At 35.9% G+C, this 24,546-nt stretch overlaps 1 protein-coding gene across 1 annotated transcript in view; it reads right to left on the bottom strand.

Annotated features, from left to right (window-relative positions):
- The window catches only part of LOC145673526 (uncharacterized), a 43,761-nt gene extending 21,212 nt beyond the window's left edge, over nt 1-22,549 (bottom strand). Inside the window, exons 1-2 of the mRNA XM_081743308.1 lie at nt 22,358-22,549; nt 11,890-12,474 (exon numbers count right to left, since the gene is read on the bottom strand). Coding sequence (XP_081599434.1) covers nt 11,890-12,380 — 491 coding nt within the window. The 5' untranslated portion in view covers nt 12,381-12,474; nt 22,358-22,549. The remainder of the gene's footprint in view (nt 1-11,889; nt 12,475-22,357) is intronic.
- Between the last annotated feature and the right edge of the window lie 1,997 nt (nt 22,550-24,546).

Genomic DNA, 24,546 nt, shown 5'->3' with positions numbered 1-24,546 from the left:
GGCTCCAAGTTTGACTGTGTGTACTAAGCAGTTTGGATTGTATGCATCAGAGGGCCTCTGCGGACAAATACTCTCCCTGTTGTTTGGAAAACGTTACAGCTGGACTCAACCGAGAATATGACACGTTTTAGATCATGTACCGTCCAGATTTTATTCTTCTGGCATTACTAAATGCGCTTTGCGGCATTCGTGCTACTGATGTGTGGTTCGGGTATCGCAATCTTGTCATGGATGTTCGCCTTATGAAGGTATCGGCGGATTGTTTACGTGGAACCAAGTTCTGTGAGGTCTAAATTAATTCCTGTGGTGATTACCAATGCGATGATTTTCCGTGTTCGTGCAATAATCCTAGTCAATATCCTGACGATCCTTTCAGACAACTTTTGTTTCCTTCTGCAGTTGCTCCTTCTGGATTTGGTTCGTCATTCCGTTTCATTTGCACACGTCACCATGGATAATTCCTGTTCATATGCACACATGATCTTGGATACTGTAGCTCGTGAGACATCACAAAGTGTTGCAGATTTCGACACAGATTTACCTGCTAGACACGGCCTGACGATCTTCCTTCTTTTGAAGTCGGATGTCACCCATTATACCACTCTACACACGATTTGACTTTCACTGACGAACCTCTTCTACTGGAGTGACAACCAAGGAACGTATATGTGACTTATTGCCGGAGAGAACGATATGAACTACCAGATGGCTCTGGTTAGCCCTACAAATATCCTATGCTATTTTTGATGGTGTATCGGTTTCAATGTCCACTACATGTAGGTTTCAATAGTTAGAAATCTCATAATGTAGTTGACAGATATTTGATATTTCAACATTGGGATGATATGAATTATTTAAACTTGATACATTACTTAAAATCGGGTATTTGTGGAACCTTTTGAAATATTTTTTGATTTACTTCACCTTTATAATATCAGAAGAATAGATTTTCGTAGGTGCAAGTGCAAGAAACTCTAAGAGTACCATAATTTACAGTGTTAGGCATATGATAAATACTGGTAAGAAATAAATTTACCATATGCCTAAAACAGTTTCAGATATGAAATTGCTGTAAACGACATGATGATCTTCACATCTATTAAAATATATGGAACTGAATAAGGTATTTGTCTAACTAATGATACAATAGATGTTGAAAAAATCCAATTTTCAATCGCTTATATCTTTTTTCCTATTCAATCGACATTCTAATATCATTGTCATAATATGAGACACTAAATTACTTTGAATATGCATTGACTGGGATAAACTATCATATCTGTTCTCCCTAGGAGCGTGAACTTGACTCACCCGGCCCAGTCAGTCGCGAGATGAGACCCGGCCTAATCTGTGAACATGGGTGTCGGTGAATTACCGGAAAACGATAAAAATAGAACAAAGAGTAAACACAAAACTTCTGTTGAATTTCGAAAATCTGCTACTAAAACATTTACATGTAAATAGAAATTTACGGTCAAGTATGCATGTGAAGGACACAAGTTTTTAAGTGGCACAAAAGGTTTCTGGAAGGTAGGGAGAATTCTGATGCTGAACGAATAGCTAGACACGTTCTTCCCTAACTCAAACAAACATAGGAAATGGTCGTTTTATTCTGAGAAATGATCGCAGAATTGAGTGCTAGAGCAATAGTTGAGTTGTACTTTTGAACAAGGAGTAAGCTGGACGTACCTTTGCGTAACAATTGCAAATGAGAAAGATTTGTGGGAAGGTGGTTCCCAAAATGTTACCACATGATCAAAAACAGTGGTGAAACAAACTGTCTTGGAAAGGACTGACGGCAACTCAAATTTCCTGGATTTGGTTGTAAGTGTCAATAAAACTTTGATTTTCGCCTACAAACCAGTCACAAAACAATAATCGATGCAGTGAAATTGCCCCGACTCAAAAAGTTTTGAGTGTGGAAATCTAAATTTAATGCAATGTTACTAGTGTTCTTTGACTTTTGTGGGGTAGTAACGATTGATTCATTTCCTAATACACAAACAAGTACATCAACCTTACTAACATGAGGTGTTTGAGAAATTTCGTGAGAACGTATGAAAAAAAAGTTGCCGGTTGTGGGAAATTAAAGAGAACCTGGCATCAAAACACTGCATGGCCACCTTGTTTCCCAAACTTGCTTCTATGGATTTCTTCTTGTGGCGTTATGATAAAGATCGAATGTATGTTTTGGTCCTACCCGCCAATTTTGGAGGCCTAAGTAACCGCATCCACGCTTCCGTTGCAGAACTTACGCACCATCAGTTTAAACGAATATGGGAAGAAATTGAGTTCCGGTGAAATGTTTGCCGCATCAACAACAGTCATATCAAACCAAAGTGAGACCTTGATTTTAAATTTGAAATGTTTTGCTACAAATTGACATTTTTCTCGTCCCTTTAAGTAATCTCAATAAATATTTGCATGCTTGCAAATTTGTGATGTAATTTTTTGACTAAACCTATATATATATATATTAGAGCGGAGCGAAAAATCACTTATTTATATATCGAAAAGGCAATAGTGCGGAAAATTTGCCAAATGATATCGATAACATACTTCCGGTGGCGAATCCCCGATGTTTTGTTTTTATAGGATATACAAACCTACTGTACACACTACTGTATTGTGTTTCTACGGTAAATGGACAAAAGTATTATCTATATTTCTTAACTTAAGAAGTCTATAAAATTTAAGGCTTGGTGGTTTAGGCAGATTAGGAACGATAAAATAGTCCATTCTAGCTATACAAAGTATTACTTATCATATATTGTACTTGTGTTTTCATATAAGGTTCTAGCATTCAATTAATACGCCATTAAATGTGTTCATTGTTCATTATAACTTTTCCTTCAACTTTGTTTTCTTTTACTCCTACTGAATTATACAGCTTACTTTCCTCCCCTGCGCAAGAATTTAATTTGGACTAGTCCAGTTGATAGCAGTATTAAAAAAATTATTATTCGATAACTTTGTTCGAGTATGGAAGACCATCTTTTCAAGGTTTTTTTGTGGTGTTAACATTGTATTTCAGCGTTCAGCGTTTTCAGCGTTTCAGCTTCGTTGTACGTATTTGGTAAGTCTATAAGCGGTTTGTTTGTGTAGTATAAATTAAATTTAACGTAGTTGTTAAGTGTAAAACAGTTGTTTGTGTAGTATAAATTAAACTTTATTTAGCGTGTGAGACCTGTATTTTATACCAATATTAAAACTACAACCATGCCAAAGAACAACATTAAGAACGACTTACCCCTTATTTGGACATTCAGCTGAGCTTTCAAGTGTTTAGTTGCCCACAAAATCAAATGTATTGAATCAATATTTTTATTTGGTAGAGTTTGAAAAGTGTGAAAAAGGGTATGATCCATCTGTAAAGAAGTGGCAAGAGACGTTGCTCAATGTGTGAAATCTGTTTGGGACAAGGCTTCAATCATTACTGTGTCGTTAGAACGTATTTTTCAGCTTCTACTTGCCTTGTATGGAAAGTACGAGAAGTTTGTTAAATCTGGGAAGAAGATGAAAGCTTCTGCTAGATTCCAGAAAAATTGATATATTCGCGAAATTATTTGATATATGTCCTTATAAATGTAATGAACTTTCCGGGTGCTTATGTGAATTAAGAAAGAAAGTGGCCAGGAAGGAGTGGACATTTCTTCAAGATCAGAGAACAACACGAGTAGGCAGAATAGACTTTAAAACTAATCGCACGCACTAAAAGGAAATCACGAGACCACCCGCCAACAGTATTCTCACATATCACAAACGAAAACTTCTAACGAGCTCGACATAAACTTCTGATGGCGATGAGTTAATTGTTGATGACTGCTTTGCGAAACAACAGGATATTAGAGGAAAAAGATGCAAGCAGTAACATGTCTTTAGACCTCTGGTTATGATGGGAGACCGATTTGGAACATCTGATCGTGCAACTGCTTCGATAGGAACAGCTGCGTTCGAATCGTTTGGAATAATTAGTCTAGGGAATGCAGTCCAGGTGATAGATCGCTCAAAAGTCTGTCGAGAAAGGGAAACGATACGACAAAAGAAAGTGCTAATGGCCAAAGGAAAGGTTCTTACAGGCTTGGACTTCGATGGTCGTAAAGATCAAACTCTATGTAGGAAGAAAAGTAGAGTTTGCTGGCACACCGAAACAACTGTCGAGGAACACATAGCAATAGAAAGGCAGCCTGAGGGAGATTATATTAGTCACGTTACTCTTTCTGACAGGTCAGAGCATATAGTCCAGAGTTTACTCGCGGAGCTTGAACTATAAAACGTTTCTACCGATGACCTCTGTGTTATAGGCTGCGATGGAACAAACACCAATACAGGTGTTAATAATGAAATACTTCGTCGACTGGAAACAGCTCTCAATAAGCCACTACAGTTGTGCGTGTGTCTTTTACATGCTAATGAACTACTTTTGCGTCATCTTATAAAGCATTTAGATGGTACAACTTCAGGGCCAAATTCGTAGAGGTGCAGTTGAGAAATTACTGGAAGCATGTGAAAATTGTCTGTTGTTAGTTTTACTCCTATAGAGAGTGATGTTCCTGAGGTGCGAGTGGAAGAGCTTAGTACTGATCAGAAATATTTTTGGTTGATTTCCCAAGTAGTGATAAAGGGTGAGTGCTCTCCGCAAATTGTTAGCTTACACCCTGGTGCTATGTCTCATGCACGATGGTCAACTACAGGAAATCGTATTCTGCGACGTAATGTGGCTACATTGAACCCTTCGGAAATCCTCCAGTTCTTTGTTGAATTTGTTGTGAAACTATACGTTAAATGTAGGTTTTCAGTAAAAACATATTCTACTTGTAAAAGTGGAGATAAACACGTGCCACTAATAACTTCTTCAAGATACCTACCACACAAGAAGCAACAATTGGTTCAAGAAGTAATCCAAAATAACAGTTATTTCGCTCACACGAAGAATATATTTCTTTGTACGCTTGACGATGGAAGACTTCACGTCAGAAAACAGGAATGGAGAAAGATAGTCAACGCATGAGGAAAGGTTAGAAACGAGAAGAGTAAAGATAATAACAGCAGCAACAGTACGAAGACGAAACGAGGACGACCTGTTAAATGTAGACAATTAGTCACTTGTAAGAAAAAATATTCTACGAAAGCTCAATTTCAATTCAAAGAAATATACATACCTTATTAATTGAGAATCAGTTGAAGTGAAGCCTCCTCCAGCGCTGTCATTATTTTCCAACAAACAACTTGAAATCTACAGTAATAACCGTGAAGATCTAAGCATAAAAAGAGCTCTTAAATATGCCTCACATCTACAGTACAGAACGCTGCGTGAGGCTTGTAACAGAAGCATCTGCAGCAGTTTGTGGCAGAGATAGTTTTATGAGATTTAAACTAAAATCCCGATGTGTAAACCAAAAACTAGAGACAAATGCAAACTATGCTCTGCAATGAACCATAAATATATTTTGTAACACGAGTATATGGATGGTATGGGCAAGACCCGATCTGCAACCACGTCTTCGTAGTGAGTCCAAGGTTGTTTCAGCGAACCAAGGAGAGAGGTGCGGAAGAAATATTTATTTTGTATTAAAGAGGTTTTTTTGATCAAATTGGCTACTGTGTGACTCCAATTGTGCCTAAATCATGGAGAAAGTATTTATTAAATTTTATAGACTGCTTAAGCTAAGAAATATAGACATTTTTGTTGATTTACCGTAGAAACAAAAGAGTGGTGTGTGCAACGGGTTTGTATACCCTATAAAGCTACAAAATCTTGTTTGGCGATTCGCCACCGGAATTATCAATATTAATTGATATATTTTTCGCACTATTGTGTTTTCGATATACAAAAAGTGATTTTTCGCTCTGCCCTAATATCTATCTATCTATCTATCTTTTTCTATCTCTCTCCCTCTCTCTCTCTCTCTGTCTATATATATATAGGGTGTTCGGTTATGAAAGTAAAAGATTTAGGAGGTGATAGGTCCTTATATGCAAAAATGCTTACGTGAACATGGGACCTGTTCCTCTTCTTTCGGCAGATAGAGGTGGGGATAACTTTTTGGCTCTTGCACTTTTCGATTTTCGTTTAAAACATTCTAGCACACCTTATAGTTAGGGTTATGTTACATATTATACCTCGTTTGAAAGCTAATGAAACAGACTTATAGATTGTCTCAGTACTGCATACAAGAGGGAAATAACGGAGAGGAATTTTTCGAATTTCCTTATAAAATTTCCTTTTTAAAACAATTTCTCACTGTTCTTGAGTGGAAGCCCTGTCGCTAGAGGAACAAAATTTGGTTAGACAAAAATGATATTGTGTACCAAAGATCCAGGTGAGGTGTTAAGTTTTTAGCTTCATTTAAAGATGTAAAAAAAAAAAAAAAAAAGCATTCTTCCGAACTCCACTACCTCCTTATTCTCATAATTTAATAATGTTCTAACTTTCCATAGATGACAATGATAGTGAATGTTTTTATGCAAAATTGTAATACAATACTGTTCCCTAGCATACGACTGCTCTACATTTCTATGGGGGAATACTAATTACAGTTCTAAACAACAGATGTCAGTGAAAGAAAACCCACTTGAATTAAAGTTTATGTACAACATACTACACCAGAATGTCCATTGCAAAAGGGTTGTCGAAATCATAAATAATTACTTTTAATACAAATACTTCTAATACATAAACAATAATTATTTCTAACGCATAGACAGAAACGTAACCCTATTAGCGTCAATCTGCAACAAACGTATTATTTTGGGCCTGCAGCAAATGTTCAAAGATATCACCATTCTATTCAATGCACTTGCACTGCGCGACAATACATGAAATGTTGCCCGATGGATGTCTTCTCGGTGTTCTTTGACGGTGTTGAATGTCTCTAAAATGATCTGAATTAACTCTATTGTGAGGGTTGGCCTTTCGTCTGTATATAACGCCCTTCAGCCACCGAGAAGCAAAAATACAAAGGTGTAAGATTCAGGGAGCGTGGCGGACAGTGAATAAACGACCTCCGTCGTCCGCGACCCATCCACTGATGAGGAAACTTGGGAGTGAAGATATTGAGGGAATTTGGCATAACAGTGGCAACTCTTCTGCAATAGGGCTGTATGTGGGACAAGCAAAATGTATGTGTGCATTGGATGTAATTATTTATGATTTCGACAGCCTTATTGCAATGGACATTTTGGTGTAGTATGTTGTACGAAACTTTAATTCAAGTGGGTTTTGTTTCACTGACATCTGTTCTTTAGAACTTTTATTAGTGTTCCCGCATAGAAATGTATGTTAGGGAATAGCACTGTATTTCCAATTTTGCATAAAAACATTCGTTTATTAATATTCGTAACCACTGTCATCTATGGAAAGTTGGAACATTGTTGAGTTATTAGAGTAAGGAGGTAGTGGAGTTAGGAAGAATGCTTTCTTTATACATTTTAAATGAGGCTAAAAACTGAACACCGCACTTGGATCTTTGGTATACAATACCATTTTCGTCTAATCAAATACTGTTCCTCTGGAGACAGTATTTCCACTCAAGAACAGTGCAAAATTGTTTTAAAAAAGGAATTTTATAGAGAAATTCGAAAAAATCCTCTCCGTTTCTTCCCTCTTGTATGCAGTACTGGGACAATCTGTATACCATCTGTAAGCCTGTTTTATTAGCTTTCAAACGGGGTATAATACATAACATAACCCTAACTACAAGGTGTGCTAGAATGTTTCAAAGAAACTCGGCAAGTGTAAGAGGCAAAATAGTTATCCCCACTTCTATCTCCTTAACGAGGGGGAACAGGTCCCATGTTCACATAAGCATTTTGCTTAGAATGACCTTCCCTGTCACCTCCCAAAATTTTTGACTTTCCTCACCGATGGTAATTCGATGCATACCTTGCAAGGGGATATTGAACAGGTACTTCGGAACATTTTCACCTATATGAACCGGGGGTCGCAGAACAATAGTTTCTTAGTAATTTGAACATGTGCAATTTCTTTGAAATTTGCCGGCTAATGAGAAGTGCGCCAGAAAATTTAACCCTGACCCACTTTCGCATATCGTTGAGCGATGAAATTTTACATGTATAACTGTACATACCTGTGTATGTCATGCGGTTATCTACACTTCTTATCTCTCCACCGTTGCTGTGTTATAGATCCGAACGTGAAGTAGGGTGTGGTGGTATAAAATTCATTACTGCAACTCAGAAATCAATGTGACAACATCGCAGATGTACTTGCCCCTAGGAAATGGCTACATGGTTGGGAAGAGGTGGAATGAAAATGGTGTGTGGGCAGGAGAAAACGCGAACTATGACGGATTTCATACCCAGGTTCGTCCATTGGCCTGGCCAAGATAAGGCTGGTGAATCAGTGCATTGTTTTCCAAGAGGCGGACATCTTTTCTCATCATGCCACGCTCTGCGATTCCACAGAATCCAACAACGAACGCACCAATGAGGCTAAGTATATCCTGAAAATTCTGATACCCCTTGCTCGGAAAGCAAGTAGTTATATCCCACACTGATCGGAAATAAACGCGATCTTCACTTTGGTCGCTCAGAGTTGAACACAGACTTGGTGGTATTACGTCTGCACGTTGTGATTGGCTTGACAAGGTTTGCCCTCGTTTCCTTCACTATCACTAAGCGAAGGCCGGAATTGTAGCTTGGCCTTCCTAAATCCGACCCACCTAGAGGACCGATGTGACTCCCGAGCTGCAGGTCCGAACCCTTTCCTGAGTAATTTAATTGCATAAATACATGCATAAGACCCTAGTCATGCGTGCATGCCGACGCACTATCACCAAAGGAAGTCTGTTAAACTCTGAGCGAGCAAAGTGATAATCACGTTTATTTGGGATCAGAATGGGGTTTTACTACTTGCTTTCCAGGTACAGGGTATCAGAATTACAAGGCTATGCTATGTCTCACTGCTGCGTGCGTTATGAGATTCTGTGAAATCCCAGAGCGTGGCATGCTAAGAAAAAACATCCGTCTTTGGGAAACAACGCATCGTCCACTGCTCGAATCTTGGCGAGACAGGTGAACGATCTTGGATATGAAATCCGTCATAGTTCTTGTTTCTCTTGATCACACACCATCTTCATTCCACTTCTTCCCAACCATGCAATCACCTCTTTGGGCAAATAAATCTGCGATGTTGCCATGGTGGTTTTTGAGGTGCAGTAATGGATTTTATACCACTACACCTTACTTCACGTTTGGAACTATAATACAGGAACGGTGAAGAATTACGAGTTGTACATTACACATGATCGACACAAGTACGCACAGTTATACATGTAAAATGTTATCGCTCTACGATATCTGCAAGTGAGTCAGGGTAAAATTTTCCGGCACCTCTAATTAGCCAGCAAATTTCAAAGAAATCACACATGTTAAAACCACTCAGAAATTATTAATCTGCAATCCCCGGTTCATATAATTGAAAATGTTTCAAAGTGCTAGTAGAATATACCCTTGTAATGAATGCATCGAATTACCAGTCACTCTGTGTATATATAATACCACGGTAAAAAGCTGTGTCTTTAGGGAGCTAAGAATTACTTCTATTAGTTGGTTTTAGCAGTGATATCCTAAGGAATATTTGTATATTTAATTATAAAAGAAGGAAAATTCATTTATTTCCTGCAATACACAGCATCCATAGGTGATACATACTTTTAGCATTCGACTTCGAAATTTAGTAAAATGTGGTATATTTCTTCTTCCAATTTTAGGAATAAGGTTTACTGTTTTCGTTCGAAGTCCGTCAAAAATCTAAATTACGTCGAAAGTGTGGAAACGTAAAATCTATCTTAAAATTTTTTTCCTATATACTAGAGGAAGGAAAAAGAATGTTATAATTTCATACAATATAGCGTTTCATTTTTAGAGCTTCTAATAGTACGTACCTTCCTGTTGAAATATTTTAAAAATAAGAGAGTAAGAACTTTATGTTCCTGACTACCAAGGTTTCTAACTTAGATAATGATAAGAAAATAACATTACTACACAACTTTCCAAAATATTATTCGATCTTAAAGATATATGGCGTTCATTCTTTCTGAGTCATCCAATCATGGTAATTGTTTGAGATGAGTCAGTTGAAAGTCAAAGGTGAACCAATATCTTTCTTTGAAAGTTTTTACCAAAAATAATAATGAGAATCTGCGGCATACTGAGGATATGGCAATTTTTCACCTTTCGTGATTATCCTCACTGAATAAAGTCGGTGAAGAAGGAGGGATACGAGGGACAATTTTTTGAATATATCTCCAACAAGGAATGAATAAATATAAATCCTCGATTTATTATATTTATACATAGACCCCTGCCTCTCTCTGAATATATATATATTTCGTAAAAAATTTTGATTTAATACAGAGCGTAAACAAGCATCTCCATCGCTTGCGTTTACAATCATTTGAGAATGAGGAAATGAATTTGTTCCCTCCCACTGAAATAAATATGTTTCTCGATAATGATAATAAGAGGTGTTTTATTTGTTGCAATACTGCGTACTTTTGTCTGAGTTTTCTTCTAACTATCCTTAGAACTTGACTTTAAACCAAATGATAACGAGGAAGTGAATCTAACTCTTTCCTACACACACATTTAAAAAAATAATGTAACAAGTGTTTTTAAGATAAAAAAGAGTATGCTTTATATAGAGCCTATTTTGTGGTACTGAAATTATTCAAGGAAAAGGGTATATTCATATCATCTCACAAAACAAGTTTACGAGAAATTTTCAAGTATCCCGATGGGGCGTATTAGTTTTGATTCACATCAGATTAAATGAAAGTGTCAATTTTAGGGTAAGATAAGACATGTTTCAGTGTAAATTTAGTAAAAATTCAATAATAAAACAGGCTGCACTTTCCTTAAAGCTGCAGAGTTATTTCCTTTCATTGAGATTTAAACAGATGAGTTTTAAATTAATGAAAATCTGAATTTTAAATAAACAGTTTCCAGAGTTTTAACAATTTTCGAGTTTTAAGTGAGTTACGCTCACAAAAGACTATAACAATCTGCGTTTACAATTTTTGGTGTCACCAAACATAATCGAGTACGCAGTTAAATCTTCTAAAGCTAGAATTTCCGGATGTGCCAATGTTTTATTTATTTAATTGTTGGCTACCACATTGGCCTAGTGTAAAGTAAGCAAAGAAAGATGACTTGCATACGTACTCTGTTATTTACTTCACCTTTTACTTGTATTGTTTTCGTATACCCTGTCACTTTCCTCAGAGAATTAAGGAACTTACGAGCAATCCACCTCACTTCTCAGAATTTACTCTTGCCTCTTTTAATTCATACGGACATGTTAATTCGCTAGAACTCGTATCGTCATATAGTACTACATCGTTATGTGCTAGCTAAACACTTTAGTGTATCACGTAAACATTTATGTTGTACATATTACAAGGTTAAAAAAACTGTCCACTCATTAAATTTTAATTAACATTTATCATACACACAATATTACAATAGGATCTTCCGAATGTTCCTATTAGTAGTGAGTAAAGTTTTTTGAAACTAGCCAAAAATTACACAAGTGCTCAGGAGACTTCTGGAAATGTTTCTCCACTAGAATAAGTAATTCCAAAATAGGAAGACCCTTGTCCAAGGAGAGTTAATAAAATAATATGACTACGATAGTTTGCCAGTAATTTTCCGACCTGCCGAGGAAAGTGTCAAGGACCACTGAAACAGTAACATGAATAGTACATTAAATGCATTAAATAAAACAGTACGTATAAACACTATTTCAAATATGAGACAATTCACAATTCACAACATTACATAAAGGAAGAAGAAGTAAGGATATTTCAAAGTCTGGGAAATTATTTATATAAAACACAACGTTGAAAAATGTGCATGAAAACAAACCTGATTTCTTGAATATTGCAGCGTATTTCTTGGCAACTATTTTCTTGAATATTCTCCTGTGTGTGATCTTCATTGACGCAAGACATGTTTTTGCTTGATGCTTCCGTAGAAAATCTAACATCACTGACTTTTGTCTTTAAAAATCCTAAGTCCTTATGCAAAGCTTTAATATTGTAGGGAAAATCAGACACTGTTAAGCGCTTTACCAAGCATATTGCTCTTGAATTTAGTTTCCAGTCTGCTATTGTACCATCCTCATTACCTTCTAATTGGAATCTAAACTTTGGTATTAAAGTTTCTTTCAACAAGACAGGTTTAATGATATTATATCTCTCCACTCCTTTTCCTCCTTCTGTTGTGCGTTTCAAATGTGACATCGAACATGTTGACAGAGTATTTTCGAATCGACTTTTATTGCTACTATTTAGTTTATAGTTGCAATGTCTAACAGATTCATTTTCTGTTTTGTTTTCAACTTTAATTAAGGCCATATTGAAAGTATGGAAAAAAATTCAGTTAACACAGAAATTGCTCACATTGGATATTTGAAATCTGAAGCACTCAGCGACTAAGCGAAGTAAAAGTCTGAAAGTATTAACAATATATTATTAGTCACTCTGTAACATCCTATTCTTGAACAATTGTAAAACTTGGCTAGTCCATTCGTATATTACTTAAGATTACTTAGAAACCATTCTATGCAAATTGGTGACAAATGATGAAAGAACTGACAATTCGAATAAAACTTACTTCTTGAAAAACCGTAGAAACTTTCCTCTTTTAAATATTATTCAATACTTTTTACCATTTCATTTTGTCGGCTTTTACAAAATAATTTCAGATAATTATTAGAATGATTATAAACCACGGCCAAGAAGCTATTTCATTAGTTCAATTGCAGGCAAAATTTGAAGTATCCATGAATTAGTAAAAATAAAAATCTGCTTTTATTTACGGCTGATGACAGAACTAACAACTGTCCATTAGGATACCCTCGGATATTTGTAACTCTCTCGTACACGTTTATATTGAACAATGTTATGCAAGCTACATGCCACCTTGCCCCACATCTTAGTGCTTTTATATTTTTCGTTGAAAAGTGCAATAATAGCAGGTGCAATGAAAAATTCCAAAAAGTGCTTCAATTATACTAGTCGAATTTTGCGCAGAATTTACAAAATTTCGATTTCCTGAGGATGGAGGATTACGTGGTTATTGGTTTTTTTGTAATAGAGGACGAAGCATAGTTTGACGTGGATTCATGTGGATTAACTGCTACCAAAAAGGGATTTTTTCTGGGTCTGTTGGTTTTATGGTATATGGGATATGGGACGTACTCCGTCAGCATGTGTATGTAACAAGTGAAAGTTTAGCTTCGATTTGTAGCGAAAACCATCATCTAAGACTGAAAATGATAAAACAAGATTATTTTCTAAACGATAAAGCACAACTTGTTACAGTAATTTAGAGTCATGGTTTGGCAAACAGTTTTACATATTTTTATATATAAAGTCATCACAATAAAGGGTCTATTATTGTTAATATAAATAATTTTATACCCTGCATTTTGCACACTCAAAACTTAATGGGAAAAATACTGGACATTTAAATCTCAAGAGCTTATGATGCGGCTCAACTGTAAGACGTAAAGGCGAACAGAATGGTGTTGCTGTTTAGGTGTAAGTAAACAAAGTTGTGTTCAGAAATATTTATTTTCAACAATAATTTGATTTCTTTATTGTACAGAGTATAATTGTTTCAAATTAAACTAAAGACTTAATATTTTGATGATATTAAAGGAAGATAATAGTTCCGAAGAATACCTGTATACAGCAAAAGCTTCTAAACTGAGCTTGATGAAGAAATCAGAAATCTGACAAAGAAATGAAAGAAACAATTTAGCAATAGTTTTAGGATAATAACTCCATACAATGGGAAAATGTACGCCAATATGAAAGACATAAGACAGACAATTAATAATAGAAATACTTAGAATTAATTGATTACACAACAACAGTTTATTTTCGTGCAATCGCTATTAACGTAGAAAGTTGATAATGGAAAATAGTTTCCAAAGCTCTGGAAAACAATTTTTGTAAAAAGCAGAAAATTGTGCAATTATTAGAGAGAAATACTACCTTCATTCTGGCATAAGTAAGCGTAAATAAGAAAGGAGTTGCCATTTCAATCTCCTTCTTCAATTTCGCGAACGCCCGCTACTTTTTCTGCAGATGGCAATGTGTGAAGAAAAAGTTTCATCCAATAACAATACATATGCACATTTGCTATATGAGTAGTTTTAAAATAAGGCTCTATTTAGTTTAACAGTCAAGTTATTACCTTAACTTGGGTGAGTACCGAATAGAATATTTAGTGTGAACTTGCGATGTTTTTCAATTACCCGGCCAAGCTAAATAAGGCCCCATATAACAGCAACATTAAGCGTACCCGAACTGAATGGCATTTTTCTAAAGATTATATTAATTGTGGGCTAAATCAGTGCTCGAACATTGGAGGGAAACGATCTATAATCAGTTGTTTGTTAAGTTTTAGTGGTACTTTCTTTAAATTAATATTTTAGAACCCCATCCTGAAAATTTTGGGGAGAAATGGTGTTCACTATCCAAAATCTTCCACGACAATCCTCTTGGGAGCTTGAGTGTTGGTTTTTTAAAGTGTTTTTTATTTTTGGGATTCGCAAAAAAGAAGACCGAATCGTGCACCTCGCGACGGTAGCACTTCTTCGATATCAACGCGCAAAATTTGTCTTTGATTGCTATTATATTGGTCAGAGAGCTTGACAGAACTTCTCAAGAAACAGATGGAGGGACATTAGAAACAGCGTCTTTCTTTTAGTCTACCCTACACAAACTATGAATCGGAAAATTTGGTTAGATTATAGTTCAGACATTATAGATTTCAGTGATGTAGTTCAGAGTTCAATGTTAGGGGCTAGAATGGTAGTAATGAATTATTGAATTATATGTAATTTCCCTGCTTCTGTCATAATGCTATTACCATAGCAAAACAGTATAAACACTATATGCTATTTATCCACTCTAGCAAAATCAAATTTAAGGCCCAGAACCCTGCGTGGTATTTCTACATAGGTATTTATTTTTCACGTCAAGTATATCGATAGGAAGAGGTAGAGGGAAGTCCCAACCTTTCTTAGAGATTTGTAATCTATTTCCACACTTACAATACCCTTTTTAATTTTATTGCGATATTATTTGCTAATCAGGAATCTGGTAGAGGGCAGACTCATACTGACTTAGGGGGAATTGCTTCCGCATCTGGATTCATATTCATACACCCTACCTCGATTAACAATTATAATATCAAAGGACTAGTCTATTTGATACGGAAAGATTTATTGCTACCCAATTAATTAATCAGTGTCTTGCTGATATATTTTTACTATTGAACGTTGTATATATATATATATATATATATATATATATATATATATATATATATATACAATTTCCAAAATCAAAATCTCGGAAATATATATTGAACGAGTGTATATTCGCAATTAATTAAAATTTAAGTAAACACTGGATATATTCGTCTTGGAATTCTTACTTTAAGAATAACAGTAATAATAATGAAATTATAGTTACCTTTATCACATGTCTAGCTTAGTCAATAAATAAACGAAATTAAATGCTTCTTATACAATCTCTACACAGCCTTTTTCTTTCTATTGTGAATTCTACTTAATCGAATCCGACAGGAAGAAACAGAAACTTGGAGGAAAGTGAAGAAAAATCATCGTACGGTAGCGGGATTCGAACTAACTTTCAAAAGGAAATACAATCTATAGTCGAACGGTTTAGACCACTCGGTTAGGGCGGCACCTAGCAATTGCAGATGATATGGGGCTTGTTGCGAAATCTGAAAAGAATAAGATGTATTAAATTTGAGGAACTGCTGTGAATAAGGGGTGAAAATAAATGTTAGAAAGACATGAGCCATGGTGATTTGAACGAAACTATCGGTGCCAAATATAGAAGTAGGAGGGGAGAAAATAAAGATAGTTGTAAGTTGTCAATACCTGCGCAGTATTATTAAAGATATGTGGAGTGGGAACGCTAGGTAAAAGCAGGCATAGAACTGGTGAAAGAATCCTTTAGGAAGAAGAAAAGTTTATTTTTTGGGTCCTTGAATAAAGAATTGAAAAAAAAAGGTTCATAAAATGCTTCTTGTGAATTATTGTACTATATGAGAGGGAAACCTGGACAATACGCAAGAGTGAGGAAAACTGAACAGTATTGAAATCAAAATATCATACGTGAAGACGAAGAGGTTAACTGATGTGGAATGGAAGCTTCTCAGTTACGGCAAGTGACCTGCCAACAATGGCAGAATACGTATGATGATGATTATGTTGGCTTGGAGCAGAAAAATCCCTTTACTGTCGTTTCTGGTACGAGTCACAACGCAAATTTTTAAGAGGCTGTCCAAATGCTTCGCTCTAAAGGCTGTAGAAAACTGTGTTACTCAATGAAGGGAAATCATAGGCTGAGCAACAATGTGACACACTATCCCTTTACTATTTGCCAAAGGGTTCTGCTTTTGTTATCTGATTTAATTATTCTATTTGATGTATGCAATTTATTTGCCTTTTATCATTGCTTTAAGAATATATATTTATAAAAGTATTCCTTATTTCCTGTTATTCTTTTCACACTTGTATGTGATTGTTTCTTTCTCATGGAGGAATTAATTATGGCTGGTGTTACCCAGTTAAATCTTGTTTCGTTACAATATACCTTTATTTTGCTAAGTGGGAATGCTATTTTGAAATAGTGCCTTTACTATTGGACTGTCTCTATTTGTTGTTTACGTCATTTTCTAGTAATGTTTCGTTCCAGTTTTCCTTGAAAACTAGATATTGAAGTTACGTTCGTTTTGCGAAAATTTTTTGCCTACTTACATTCTTTAATATGAAATTTCTGGTTTTAGGGTGCAAGTGTTATATTTATTCGAAATGGATTATGATCTAAGAGGGACGTGTTAAGATTATTTGTTATAAAGGAAGTTGTTTCATTATCTATTATAATTTGATCTATACAAGGTTCAGAGTTTTGGTTGGACTGTTTATAATGTGTTGTAGACCGAATGATTGTAAAATATTTGACAATATTATTAAGTGATTTGTTGGTGTTAGGAAATCAATGTTTAAATCACCACATAATACGATTGGTTTATTTTCTTTGTTAACTTGGGTTAAGAATCCTTCTAATTTTCCAATGAAAAGGGGAAGGAGCTGTCAGATGTTCTAGACAAGAGTATTGTAATGAATCTGTGTCTTGATTTTTTCAATTTATATCAGTGCATGCTCAAATATTTGATCCTCGTTTAGGTATATGGTGTGGTTTTTGACTTTATACTCTAATTTCCCACACAAACATTAGAGCACCACCGGATTTATTGAAAGTACGGCAAAATCCACCAACACATCTATAATTAGGTAGGACTGTATACTCTAATTCAACTTCCCTCAACCTGTGTTCCTTAATACAAGTTACATCTGGGTTGTCCAGTTCACTGTCATTTCTAATTAATATGTCTAGTACATCTATTTTATTTTTTATGGATTGTATATTCTTATGTAGTACCGTACCTTTAATCTGAATGTATTACATTGGTTTATATGATAGTCTACTTCCCCAGAAGAGTTGTTTCCAATTATATCGACGAGTGGAGCAGCTGTTATCTCTTTTGTGCTTAGATTTTTATCTAATTTAGGGACATGTTTCCCATTAAGTACCTTAGAAATGATACTATAGTCTCGTCGCATAAAAAAAAAAAAAATACTATTCCTTAGCTTTTCAGGTAATCGCCCTTGTCAATTTGTCACACGCATACTACTACTAGGGGCGCCAGCTGTTGAATGTGTATGTCTCTTTTACAGTGTCATGCATTGAAAAGTTGGGAGGACGATATCAGCGTTTGTTTTACTGTATTCCGAAAGAACGTTCTCACTGCCTTCTGGGGTACCATTAAGACTAGAACGGCGGTGTTTTTGATACTCTCTAGAACAGCGGGAGTGGGTCAAAAATGCCCCATTCCATTTTTATTGAATATTTATATTATAACCACTAATATTTATTGCATAATAAAACGTGACTTTCATTCAATAAAACAAAAAAACTTCTTTGAACTCTAGCTTATTATTTATTGATAAATGTGTTTTTTTGCCAATAATACAATTTTAAGAAACATGCTATTTTTATGAATATAATATTATTAGAATGATATTATTGAATGTATTATATACAATGTCAGTTTATTATATAGTAATGTTATATATCATTCTAATTCCTAGATAGTTATTATTCTTAAATAGTTTGTTCAAGCGCATGACTCAACTGAACTAAACTAACTTAATCTACACACATCTAAACATACAGTCTTACAAAAAATAAAGTTGTCACTCCTCTACAAGGAGAAGGGTCATACAAAAACATTGTTCACAAATAAAAACGTGACGTATTACACAAAAAATATTTTACTAATATGGTTGTAATACGCATATATGCATTTTTATAACTTTCCTCTCCCTATTTAGAATTTGTGGAAACACATAACCTGACATAACCTAAAATAGCATACACAGTCGTAAACTTGCAGTAGTTCAAACCAGAAAAAGGCAGCATAGAGTGATTGTTTTATAAATGAGATATGCTAGGTTCTAATCATGAAAGCTCTGACATGAAAAGAATGATAAACTACCTGTTCTTTTGAACAATTCCTTTAGACTCTACTTCTTTGGTTAAAATATAATTTATCCAAACATAAGAGAAAGTAAGTTGTCTCCCATTTAGACCTCTAAACTTTTTGGTTTCGGTAGCTTTAAAATTTCTGGTTACGCCACAGACTAATAGTTTAAGAATTCTTGGCAGCGCCGGAAATTGAACTCGGGATCCCTCAATCCGTACTCAGCCACGTTCACCACTACACCACCGGGGCGGTCATATAGTGGCGATCGCAGTGAAGACTTCGGCTTTCTTCTCCCAACCCGTCTGGTATATAGGAACCTTGTCCCAACCCGTCTGGTCAGCGTGGGAGCAGTAGACCAAGTCCTCCCTCCAAAGAGAGGTCTCATCCAATATTGGATCGAATATGGCTGTGGTTTATTTATTATTATTATTTATTTGTGCTATAAACGTCTTCTCATGAAACATTTCAACATAGTGATACCAACTAAAAAAAACAACAACAACAAAAAAAAAAAAAACGGCTATATTTTTTCACAATAGCATGCAAAATATTTGCAAATTTTTTGTTAAAGTGATTGAAATTATTATGAATATTTTGATACGATGTAAGACATAGAATTTGAGCTTAATAATAATAATAATAATAATAATAATAGTCTTACCTATTTTGCGACGCTTATTTGCAGAAGTATGATTTTCTGTGCTTATCTCTTCCTCTTTCAATATTTCATCCGAATCATCATATTCATTGTTATTCGGCAGATACTCTCCATCTGAAGAAATATCAAGGCATTCAGCGTCAGACTCGCTTATGTCATTGAAATTTGCAAGTATTTCATCCAGTGTCATCAGTTCCTTGCTCATAATGAGTGTTTGAAATAGCACATCAGGCCGAAAATAATGAGATTCAAATAATCAACAGACTTTCTAAAGTATTACTAACTCCAACTAAACTGACAAAATTGCTGAGAAGCTGGTCTTGAACACGAGATGGAATGGGAGAGTATTATGAGAAAGCACGGTCGCAAAATATAGACGCTAGCTAGCAGTGTTGCTACAATGCAACAAAATATCACTAACAAAATAGTTGGATCAAAATTGACCCACGCCGCCGTTCTAGTATAATTGTTTGTTATTTCAAAAGGCAAAGTGTCGATAACAGTGATACTTAGTACAAATATTTCTTGAAGAAAACGAGTAAAAGTCACAAAAAATCGATCCGTTTCGTAAGAAAATAAAAAAGTCGTTAAAATGACCCATCCGCCGTTCTAGTGTTAATGTAAACATCGCAAGATTGCGAACTCACTATAGAAGTACCTGTGCGCATCTATAGGTTATTAGTGCGCATTATCATTTAATAATGTTTTGGTGCACGTCCCAGATATCCATTTTTTTTTTTTTTTTTTTTTTTTACTATTGATAAAATTTGATTATTCTCACTATGTACTTCAAGCAGCTCATATACCATAACTAAAGTGAAACTTAGGTTGGAGAACTGAAATGCGTTCATAATTCCAGATACATCTTTTACAACTATTCTTGTTACATTTGCATTATTAGTAGCCTGTTTAGATGCTAAAGTGGTGTTTGTTCAGTTGTGTACTCTACTATACTTCCTGATTTTACTTGACTGGTTTCTTATTAATTGATTTACCTTGTATACCGTGTAATTTGACGTTACATTTGCATTATTAGTAGGCTGTTAACAGGCTAAGGATGTTGTCTGTCCTTTTGTGAACTCTACGTTATTATCTCATTTTACACTTGCCTGGTTTCTTATTAGTTCACTTACTTCGTCTAATATGAAAAGTTTATGTTTGTATTTTGAATGTAGGCTATGGTAAGTATTGTACGGTCTGTCAAGAGACTGGAGATCGATAATATGTACATTACTTGTACTTGTTACACAATTTTATAATTTTCTCTTTTGTTTTCCTTACTTTTAAATATACCCACGATTCATCGATTAAGTCATACTAGCGAGGGACTAATAAACAAGAACGTTAGTATTAGTTAATATACCTAACACATTTTGAGTTTAACGTCCCGTTCAGCAGCGAAGCTATATGAGACGTGGACCTACTGATTAACGTGAAATCCGAACCACATGAGCTCCCGTCGGGAATCGAACCCGGAACTTCCACGCCAAAGGTGCGAACGCTAACCGCTTAGCCACGAAGGAGCTCCTAACACGTTTTCATGATCTGTTATTACACTATGTGCCTCGCTTCTAGATGCAACATGAGATCCAATGATTATTAACACATAGACCTAATCTTCTTTTGTGAGTTTTTATGTTTCTTGTACACAGTATCTTTTTTTGTATCTTAAACATCATTTTTGGGATGTGGACTTACCTTCCTCTATACAAATTCAATTTAGTGGGAGTTTCAGAGCACGTACATAGGAACGATTGTACACAAGACAGTATAAAGCTTGTGCTAGGTTCTCAGTAAAAGGCATGAACGCTATCTCACATTCAAGGCAGGATGGCAGTAAGGGGCCCGAGCGGGAGCGAAGGAGTGCGTTCGTAGGGAACAGGCGCGTAAGTGAAGGGAAATATACACAAACTGGGATAGCACCAAATACTGCACATGGCATAAAATTACTTACTTTAGGTGTTAAATTATAATTTTGTACGTTACTAAAGACGTTATAAGTCATATTCCGATATGTTTTTATTGCTTTCTTGTTTGAGTTCCAAAGTAACACATTATTGACGTATATTTCACAATTATGTGAATGTCTTCACTCTTGGACACTTCTATTGTTGCGCGTCATTAGTTATTACATTAACTTCAGATACTTCCCTTTAAATATTGTTTTTACTTCATACCTTATTGTGCTTAACTACTCCAAATTTCATTGATGTATTTTTACGTACGTACACATCTCACAAGTAAAAACACAACATATTTACATTATTTACACAATAGTTTATTAAAATATTACAAATTTGGTGTTTACCAGAGCAGAGGATCCTGCTAAATAGAAAAAAATGAAATGAAATCTTTAAGTTTAACGTCCCATGTTTATGCCGGTTAGGCTAACGGAGACGGTGATAATGAGTGAAATGGTGGAATGAAGAAAGTGGGAGGAAACTGGAGAACCCCGAGAAAACCCACGAGCACGGTGTTTGTCCACCACAAAGTTCACACGGCGCAAGCTGGGATCGAACCAGGGACCCCAAGCACCGGAGGTGAACGCTCTACCACTGAGCCACCGCGCCCCCCCTGCCAAATAGAAAGTTTATAAGTAAAATGCAATGTGAAACATTTTCAGTGAAAGAATGAGAGTATGAATATAAGTAATTGCTGTCAGTGCACTGCGTATTAAAAGGAATTTTGTGTAATAATGAAATTATTGCATGTGTATGTTCTTCCACTACCGCCCCTTATGCGTGTACCTCTCGTCGCTAACGCGTCTGCTCCCTATGGACGCACTCTCTCGGGGCCCGTGCTGCGACTCATTTAGATAGCGTTCGTGCTTTTTAGTGGCGTTGGTATTTTATGCACTAGTTTCTATGTCGTATGTTCACATTGTATTTACTGAACCGTTCTCAAATCAATATGCAAGTAGTAATAGAACTGCTCATTTAGTGCAATCTCTGCTAATAGAAATACAAAGCTCTTACTTAACCTGAAAATATAGGAAATGAGTCAAAATTTTTTTATGGCGTCTACTCGAGTAACGCCCAAATTTTACAAATATGTGGATTCTATCAAAGGAAATATTACCTTCACAAAATACGATTTAAGCTTGTGGAACTCCCATATTATGATTCGCATCAATGTATTTCGAATGCAAATGTCTCTGAATTGGATTTGAAATTTTGGGAATATGAATTTAACATCAGGAAATTTTTAGTTCGAAAATTCAGCATAAAGCACAGCAGCGCTGAACTAATTCATTATGAAATCCTATTACGACTATCGCGAACTACAGTGTTGTCATATCTACAGTGTTGCCAGGAATTTGACGCAAAAGTCACTAAAAATATTAGGGAAATATGTTCTTTAAATGCATTGTTTTAACCCTTTATTTACTGTCGGTACTTTTAAGTACATGCAGAAAGAAAACGTTATAGAAAATCATTCGTACGTTGTGTTCGAACGGTACTTCTTGGTAACGCTTCACTCTGTTTTGCAATACGACTAACAACTGGCTGCACGATGTAGAAGAAATATTTTCCCCGCCAAAGACATTTTGTTTCAGCAATTCAGAAAGGGTGCCACGCAGTTTTGGCTACTAAGGATTTGAAAGGTCCTGGAGAGTTAACTAAAACAGATAGGTGCTCAGATATTTTTTATTTTTATCAACGTACTCGGTATTAATGTATTCATTGTTCAGTTTCGGAATCATTTGATGATTGTGTACGAGAAAGCCAATTGTTGATTCTTGCCTTTGAAGTACCGTCCGGGCTGGAAAAATAGATTATTGGCTCATTTTACTTGTTTTTGTGATTTTTATGGGAGAATTGAGTAAACTTCTCCATGTAATGTGAAATGTGTTTGCAGCTTCTTTGAATGAATGAAGCATGGATATATCTGACTCAGATGCAAGCAGTGGCGTATGTGGACAGGGGTTTAGGGGGCATTCGTCTCCATGATTTTTTAAATATAACATAATGTATATTTGGAAATGATCTGAAAAATGGATATCGTAATCAAGTCAAAGTAAATAGGGAATGTTCGGGAGAGCATCTGATGGTCAATCTTCCCATGCTGGTCGCGCCAATAATGCACCCATCAATACATTCAGGTGTTTTATTGGCGCGACCAGCAAGGTACCCGTGGTGAGAGTTTGAGACACAATCTGATGAGCAATCACACTTCCGGTTGTGATAGTAAATTTTTAAGTTTCTACTAGATTCCTCAGTAACATTAGTGTAAATAAAATGAACATACGGCGCAACAGCCTGTTAGGACCAGGGCCAGCTAAGCGCCTTTTCTGAAGGGTGCACGTGGTCAGTATGCCGCTATTCCCAGCCGCATTGAGTAACCTTCTCGACTGATTTGATTCCGGTTTTCCTCAGCACTCACTTTTAGAGGATGAGTGAACCTCTGGGATATTGCTCTCAACGGGTCGGGTCAAGGTCCTACCCGGTCCGACCTGGGACCCGAGTAGCTCTGACTTGACCCGACAAGTTACTCGAGCTTCTCTGACCTGACCCGACCCGTTTGAGAGCACTACTCTGGGACTTAAGGCCTGAAGTGAAAGGTTCCTCTACTACACCCACTGGAAATTGAACCGAAGTAGATGGATTGGCAGTCGGCCACCCTACCGACTGAGCTACCGGCTAGGCATATTTGAGTAAATAGGGCTCTAAAATTAACTTATTTGTACAATATTTATGTAATTCTCCTACGATACTAACATTTTTAGATGGATGAACATAGACTCCTGCTTCCCTCAGACGAAATCCTTTTTTGCTTGGAAGAGATGGACGACAATGTTGTAACGCCTGAGGGTTCAAACGACGAAGATGGAAATCCAAGTTCTGGTCAACAGGCAAGTTCTTGTTCCAAAGAATCGCCATTACCCGAAGATAGGGAACCAGAAGTTGCTTTGAAGATGAAGAAAGTTCGCTTCCATCGAATATTCCAATAGCAAGAAAATGGCGGAAGTAGGACGTAAGCACAACTATCCCGATTTTCACACTGCAGAAAGGTCCCATTACAGAAATATTCTATTCATTGGACACCGCTACTGATTATTTCATGACATTTTTTGACAGTAATATCATTTATAACATCGTCTACCAATCCAATTTGTATTCCGTGCAAAAACAAAGGAAGATTCAGCCAAAAGTGTGGAAGAGATTTATGGGTTTCTTGGTTTACAGTTTCTCTTTGGGTACCACAGACTTCCGAAAATCAAAGACTATTGGTGCAGTGATATAGACTTGTGCGTTCCAATCGTGCCA

Source organism: Thermobia domestica, chromosome 16 (assembly GCF_964235325.1).
Source record: "Thermobia domestica chromosome 16, izTheDome1.hap1.1, whole genome shotgun sequence".
Classification (NCBI taxonomy): Eukaryota; Metazoa; Arthropoda; class Insecta; order Zygentoma; family Lepismatidae; genus Thermobia; species Thermobia domestica.
The sequence above is the reverse complement of the archived record's forward strand: the minus strand, read 5'-3'. Positions and strand labels throughout refer to the sequence as shown.